The following is an 8121-nucleotide window of genomic DNA, read 5'->3' as shown; positions in this document are numbered from 1 at the left end:
CCTTCGGCGTCTGAGGCGCCGGAGGAGTGGGACTTGTATCCATCACCTCTTGTGAGGTGGTGGATGGTGCCTGCTGGGCAGGCACATTCACTGAACTTTTGGACCTAACTGCGCCTGCAGTGGTCCCAGGTTCGGCAGACACCGGGGTCTGCCGGCCCTGTTTGTCAGGTGGCGGAGCAGTACAGGCTGCTCCAGCCGGGGGCGCTGGCGGCACGACCGCGGCCACACACTGTGTGACATTCGCGGGTGCCGAGGCATGTGGCGCGGCGCCCCGGCGCGTCACATCTGCAAAGGAGGGATAAGATGGGTTGTGTATTGCGAAACGTTGGCGTGCTTCTTGGTATGTGAGATTGAATTTAACCTTGAGTTCTACTATTTGTTTTTCTTTTTTCCATGCGGGGCATGATCGTGAGTAGGCAGCGTGATCTCCTTCACAGTTCGAACAATGAGATGTTTCTGAGGTGCAGTTGTCTGATATGTGTTGAATGGATGCGCACTTTGCGCAAGTGGCACGCCCTCTGCAACTCTGCGATCCATGACCGAAACGTTGGCACTTGAAACATCGACGAGGGTTGGGAATGTATGGTCTTACACGAAGCTTACAATAGCCGGTTTCGATTGATTCTGGTAGGTCACTTGTTCCGAAGGTAATTATTACGTGTTTTGTAGGGGTAAGTTTGTTGTTGCGCCTTATTGTTATTCGTTGGACTTTGACCACGTTCTGGTCCTGCCAACCTTCGAGCAGCTCACTTTCAGAAAGCTCAGTAAGGTCATCATCAGAAACTACGCCACGGACAGTGTTCATGGACCTGTGTGGGCCCACCGAAACAGGGGTTTCCCCAAAGGCTACAAGCTTAGACAGCTTTTCATACTGGGCTTTGTCACGTACCTCTAAAAGAAGATCGCCACTTCCCATCTTTGTCACTTTATAACCTGGGCCTATTGCTTCTGTGAGAGTTTTGGAAACGAGGAAAGGTGAAATGGCTCGGACTGTCTTGTTTTCGTTTTGACTGTGGATTACATGGTACTTTGGGAATGTCGGCTTTGGTGTGTTTAGCAGGAAAGTATCATCGGTGCGCCACCTTTTTAGGGAGCGATCAGGAAGGAGGGGAAAAGCTTTTGCCATAAAAATACTATAAAGTTCGGCGGCGATGGTGGCCACCCACCACCGAGCCCAACAAGGGGACGCTACAAGGTTGACTAGTGAACACTTGGAGACGCCAGCCATGCATCGCCGCTATAACCGAATATAACTACCCAAGGTTGGGTAACTACACAGGGTTAACCCTCGCCGCCAGGAAATTCGGAAGTAAACGGAAAAGAGAAGATGACAGGACAGATAAAAAGAGAGAGATACAGACGAAGATGTAGGAAGAGAGAGATAGGAAAAGGCGACTGCCGATTTCCCCTGGATGGGTCAGCCCAGGGGTGCCGTCTACGTGAAGCCGGGGCCAAAGGGGTGTGTTGCCTCTGCCGGGGGGCCTTAAAGGTCCAATCACCCAGCGTCGGCTCAACCCCCAGGATCCCCTTTTCCCCGGACACGGCAAAGCCACGCACGGCTAGGCGTGGGAGGGAGTAGAAACTCCCCCAATAGCTCGGGTCCGTGGTGTCGCTACACACCAAACGCCTACTTGCGCAGGCGTCCCTGCGGGGCTCTGATAATCCAAGAAGGTCGTCATCAGAGATGACACCGCGGACTGTGTTTAAGGACCTGTGGGGGCCTACGGAAACTGGAAATGCTACCAGTTTAGGTAAATTGGAAATGCTACCAGTTTAGGTAAATTGTCATATTGCAGCTTGTCGCGAACCTCCCTGAGGAGGTCGCCGCTTTCCAACTTGGTTACACGATATCCTGGCCCGATTGCTTCTGTGAGTGTTTTTGAGACAAGAAAGGATGAGATTGCTCGGACTGTTTTGTTTTCTTTCTGGCTATGTATGACATGATACTTGGGAAAAGACTGCTTTGGTTTTGAAAGGAGGAACGGGTCTTCGGTGCGCCACCTTTTCGGGCGGCGACGATCATGGAGAGGGGGTAAAAGTTAGCCATGCAGATTGTTTAAAGTTCAGGGGCGATGGTGGCCACCCACTACCGAGCCCAACAAGGGGACGCTACAAGGTTGAATAGTGAACACATTGGAGACGCCAGCCATGCATCGCCGCTATAACCGAATATAACTACTCAAGGTTGTGTAACTAAACAAGGTTAGCCCTTGCCGCCTGGAGGATGGAAGTAAACATAGTGAGGAGACTGATATATCGTAGATTATCAGGTGCACGCGCCGAAGAACATACCGATAACACGTGCCTCCACCCCTCGCCACGGCGCATGCTCCGGCCTCGGGCCAGGGTATTAAAACCAAGACAGCAGCCTCGTGAATAAACATTTATTCCTTCTTGTTCTGGCCATGCATCGTCTTATTCTTCGCCCTCCCAGACAACACTCGACGACCTGAGGTCGTCCTCATATGGTACAAACGTCCTCGGCAGTTTCAGGACGTCCTCATTTGGTCCTCTAGTCGACACTTGCAGGATTATCCCCAAAATGCCCCTTTGAGACCTTTTTAAGGACGAAGAATTGTCCTGATATCGTCTGCTCGAGGACGTTTTGAGGATATGCATGTTTCGTAGGTGCATGCAGCTTTCGCAATTCGTGTTTGGTTAATTTTCTGGCTGTTAACGAATAAGTCCACGGGATTTCGTATGCCTACTTTCGAGTCATAATAGTAAAGTACTTCTCGATCATTAAAATGAGATAGTTACACGAGGAAGCACTTCAAGCCAACACGAGAAAGACGTGTTCTTTTATTTATTATTTATTTATTTACTTTGTAAGTGATCGTAGGCCAAACTTTCTGCCTGCACGTTTTCGTTGGTCGTGATCTACCGCCGACGTGCATACGGAATTATATCGCACTGACTGTGGTCTGACCCGTTTCCCCAATGAACGCACGTGCGGCAGACCAAGTTTGGTGCGAGTATAAACGGTGTCGGCTCCAAAATGAATGCAGGCGTGAAAACTGTGAATAGCGAGCACGTTATTCTCGAGTGTCCAGTGTTGCAATGCCGCACGGTCCCATCGAGCAGACGACAACTGACCATGCTGACGACTGGGCTGGCCTAGGTTATCGTGAATAGAGCAGCATTGGAACTAGAACGCTGTGGGAAAACGAATGGGCGACTGAAGTTGTGGTGGTGCTAACAAAAAAAAAGCAGTACCTTAATGCGGTCACCATGCGCAGTCAAGGTGCTTTTAAATCTGGATGTCTACGACACTGTTTACCCATTTTAAAGTGACGCAACTATCATCATCATCATTATGGGCCTGCAGTAAGTCAAGTCGAGTCATTGGTCGAGTCAACATTCCAATACAACACTTCTCGCCATAGAGGAAGCTTCTCGCAGAAGCCCTCAAAGAATCGTAAGCATGCCAGGTGAGTGTCTTCTGTTAAATTTTCATATTGAAGTTGTAAGCCGCAAAGGTAAATAAATAAAAAAAGAGAGGACAGTTGATTTTCAGCCTCGCGCTGTATATCTTTACTGCTTATTCATGTATGTATGTACAAACCAACTGACTAGCCTAACAACGTGTTCTGGTGGTGGGTGTTCTTTGGTCTAGCCACCATTCTACTGTGCTCTGTGCTGTTCAAGATGGCTGAGAGCGCGGATCGCAAATTTCGGCGTGAAATTAATCGGCGCGTCAATGCTAGTTTTCAGCTTATTGACAGTGAGGCCGATGTCATAAATGACACGCGGTACGTTGACCGAGATTCCCGCAACGCCGAAAGAGAGAGCGACTTGCCCTCCGAGGCTTGTGCGGTCGACCTCGAAGACGGCCATCGTCGCCTTTGTGTTCATGACAGAGAACGGCCTTCGGCACACTCCTCGATCGTTCCAGAAACGGATGTGCCCCAAGGACACGTTTTGATTTCTGGCGACGCGTGCTACCCCAGCGGCTGCAGTGTTTCTGTGCCTCACGATCACACAGACTTCGAACGGCGTGCCTTCCATGACAGCAGCGCTGCGGCTTCGACTTCGGCGACCTCGCAGGTGAGGCAGAGGGATTCTTTCGAATTGGCACCGACTGGGAGTAACGAAGAGCAAGTTTGTGAACGCGGCAGTGTGGACAGCTTGCTGGCCTTTCGTGAGAGACTGCAAGCGTGGGCCTTACAATCTCGCGCATCGCACACTTCAGTTACATCGCTCTTGAGAGTACTACAGTCCCACGAATGCTTCAGCGCGCTCCCTTCAACTGCAAGGGCATTGTTACAGACGCCCAAGAAGTGCCTGGAAGTGTTGCAGCTGGCCGGCGGGAAATACCATCATTTCGGCCTCAGTGCAGGCCTACAGCGAGTGCTGCAAGATTGTGCAGAACTACCAAGAATTTTGAAGCTTAGCTTCAACATTGACGGTCTGCCGGTTTCAAAAAGTTCACGGGGCCAATTTTGGTGCATACTGGGACGCATAAGTAATTTGGAGGACAAAGCACCATTTATAGTGGGTGTTTTTTTCGGAAGCAGCAAGCCCAACAACGCGAATGATTTTTTGCGACCATTTGTTTGTGACATAAATGCTGCTATCAGCATTTATGTCACTGGTACATGGAACAATGTACCAAATGTAGTTGCTTTATCAAGTGTAAATGCCTGTTGTCTCAGAAAAATTGAAGCTAAGGTGCCAGTAATTAAAGCTTTAATACATAAACAACTGTTATCACCTTTTTGGTGTACAGAACATGCCTCTTGATCGCAGTGGAAATGAGAAAACTGCGTGTCACTTCGATGGCAATGAGCACGCTTTTACCCCATAATCAAAAAAAAAATATTTTTTTTTCAGTAGACAGAAATGACAGTGGCATCACTTTGTAGCAAAAACAATGGCAACTGTCACTTGTAGGAACTGTCACTTACAGAGCATGCAGACAACCTTGAAAGGCAAGTGTTGCAGCAACATAACAGTAGTCAGCAAGGCCCTTCATGTAAGAATACTTTCGATGAAATGTTCAGAGCTAGTTTTTAGAAGTGCATCTTAAAACCTTCATCTATGCTTCTGTAGGGACTGCACACAATAATACCCATGGGTCTTCATTAGGCTTCCCCTCTAGCAATAGAAGCTCACCTCCTGGTAAGTAACATTAAAGCTTTCTTACCCGGGTGCCACTTCAGAGGTGAAGACAATCTTTGTATTTATTGTCTAGGGAATACAGTTTTTTTTCTCTTTAGATTAAAATCTTTGCAAGTGCTAAGCAAAACGTTTTGTCTTATAGCTGTGCCAGTCGTAAGCAGCATAATTGCTTATTTGCAATTTCGGAACAATGTACTAACTGTAGTTGCTTTATCAAGTGTAAATACCTGATGTCTCAGAAAAATTGAAGCGAAGGTGCCACAATTAATACTTTTAATTCATAAACAACTGTTGTCGCCTATTTAGTGTAGAGAACATGCCTCTTGATCACAGTGGAAATGAGGACTGTGTGTCACTTTGATGGCGATGAGCACGCTTTTACCCCATAAATGAAGAGTTATATTTTAAACATTTTTTTTTTGCTTTCGTTGGGAAAGTGATAGTGGCATCACTTTGCTGCAAAAACTATGGCAACTGTTATATGTATGGTCTGGTCACACATTGTTTCAGTGCTTAAAACATTAAAGTATCTGTTTCTGCTTATTCTATTTTTCACAAATTCACTTAATAACCTAACTTTCAACAATTTTTCTGAACTTATTCCAAGTTTTTGTTGAAAACTAGGTTGTAAATATATGGGTACACTGAATCACAGCACGCAATGAAGGTGCTTCATCTCAGTGTCAACTCTGCATGCGTATTCAGGTCCTAAAAAGGCATCACTGAGCATGCTAACAAAATAACTGAAGCCATGTAGGCACAAATTTCTAAAACCGACAATAATGTGCAGAGAAGCCATAAACAACTGTGTGCTTGTTTTGCTGTGTTTAGTAGCACTTCTCATTTTCAATGTTATCTCAGCTTTTGCCATTTTATATGTTGCAATTCAGCGCTATTACTTCATGAACACGTCTTTACAGAATACGTGCGTCAACTCATGCGAATTTCGCAAACTATCCTGATGAGGCTAGAGCAGCTGGGACGACAGGTTGATGCCATGCAGCAGCACCTTTTCAACACAACAGTGAGGCTTCAAGATGAGACAAATGATGATGTGGTTTTGACACCGGTCAAGGATATTGACCAATTTCTAAGTCTTGAGGGGAGACTTGCTGCTGATGGCAACATTAAGCTAAAGCTTGTACGTCATTCATTATATTTTTCTATAATTTTTTTTTCTAGTCACTGCATTAAGCTACTCTTCTAAAAAAAATAATGACCTCAAAACTTTACAGATACAGCAGCTTGCTGGCCTTGGTGGCTCAACTTTTGGGGCAGCAGCCAGGAGGATGCTGGAGCTTCTGCTAAGCCTTGAGGTTGCTGTGCAGTTCAGCTGGGCAGGCCAAAAAGGCAAAAGGAAGTTTGTGGATCTAGGTGTCACAGATGTCATTTGCAGTGAGTAATTTGTTTCACAACACCATGTGCTGCAAGAGCCGTGTTTGAGTACAGACATTTCTAAGTCTGTTATCCACATTATCTTTCATTTGAAGTCAATAGCAAAAGAACAATCTTTTCATGAAAGCATTAAATTTTTTAGGATGCTTGCTAATTAAAATTATGTGCTTAAACGTGGAAAATTTTTAGCATGAAATATCTGTTGTCAGTAAGAAACCCTGCAGCTTCTTCAAGCACACTAGTATACTTGCATGGCACACATACGCAAGCATTCACTACTTGCAGAAGTTATTATCAGGTAGCACTACTAGGCATTCTTAACTGTAGTGGAAATCTTATGTACAGATGAAAACTAACAGATGGAAGCTCATAGTGATCACTGAGGATCTCTAAACAGGAATAAGTACCTAAGACAAGCTGGTCAACATTTTCATACATGGACGTATTTTCGTCAAAGGCGCCTCATCATTCTTTGCATGCTAGGTTTCAAAAAAGTTACAATGATGTCTTCTTCGTGGTGTTCTTCTTGTAATGCAACACATAGTGTCAATGTCAGTACTCTTGAAATTAACATGGGGAAGGATGGCAAGGACCTTTAATGATGATGTGCCCACCTATCAAAATGTCGATCATGCTGACTAGAGGTACTTCTTCAAACAACCTATGTAGCATTATATTAATGTATTATGTTTGTGTAATTCCTGTTTTATGAACTTTGTACTTTTTCAGAGGCCGTGAGGCGAAATTTTCCGGAAACAAAAAAAAATGACATCGAGTGTGTGATTAAAGTGTGGCTTCGGCATGCTGGGGAAAAGCTCCAGAAGCAGCGCTTAAGAACTTCTCGCACTCACCATGAGGGTGAGTTTTATTATCTGTGCTGTTGAAGCTATCATAACATATGATACTTTTGCTGTTATAGTTTAAATAATTTTCTTGCCTTACTCGAATTTTGATGTGTATGCAAGCATGAACTATATAAATCATTTTCACCATTATATAATGGCTAGTTCGTACCTGCACATTATGGTAATATAATTTTCATTTTATGCTTTCAAATCTGGCATGCTGTTATTGTCTTAATATTCTTATTGATACTCTAAATTCACTTGTGCTTCAAGATATGCTGCTTTCTATTACTACAGAATGTCTTCAAAGTGTCGCGTTGTCAAGCCCATCGGATGAAGACCTCTGAAGGCACAGGGCAAGAAGTCTCATCTAGTGAAAACTGCCAAGTTTCATTCCTGAAAATAAACATGTTTTCTGTGCATTGCTGTTTTTATTGCTATACTTGAAGAAATTGTTACTGAAACCTCACAGGCAGTGCTTTAAAGAGTGTGCATGTTCAGGCACTTTTGATTGATCAGTTGTCATTTCAGCGCTCCAAAAGAAGAATTAGAGCAACTTTTCGTAAGGTCTGATGAGTGCCTAGGTCTTGTATGCTTCGTCCTCAAAAAGTACTAGACTCATCATAATGTGCTCTTTTCTGGATGCCCTGAGGACGATCTGAGGCCGGACAAACGGACTGGTTTAGGACCACTTGAGGTTCATTTGAGGGCTTCCTCAGGTCATACTTTCGTACGGTGTAGGTCATCCTCAGGACAACCT

General features: G+C 45.1%; 1 protein-coding gene across 1 annotated transcript; it reads left to right on the top strand.

Annotated features, from left to right (window-relative positions):
* Positions 1-4731: 4731 nt before the first annotated feature.
* LOC119170726 (uncharacterized) lies at positions 4732-7783 on the top strand. The gene is made up of 6 exons (XM_037421969.2): positions 4732-4931; positions 5053-5121; positions 6042-6262; positions 6357-6516; positions 7246-7374; positions 7659-7783. The coding sequence occupies exons 1-6, from the start codon at positions 4874-4876 to the stop codon at positions 7706-7708; spliced, it is 687 nt and encodes a 228-aa protein (XP_037277866.1). The 5' UTR covers positions 4732-4873; the 3' UTR covers positions 7709-7783.
* Positions 7784-8121: the final 338 nt, after the last annotated feature.

This window comes from Rhipicephalus microplus, chromosome 2, assembly GCF_043290135.1.
Source record: "Rhipicephalus microplus isolate Deutch F79 chromosome 2, USDA_Rmic, whole genome shotgun sequence".
In the NCBI taxonomy this organism is placed as follows: Eukaryota; Metazoa; Arthropoda; class Arachnida; order Ixodida; family Ixodidae; genus Rhipicephalus; species Rhipicephalus microplus.
This window is presented reverse-complemented; position numbering and strand designations above follow the sequence as displayed.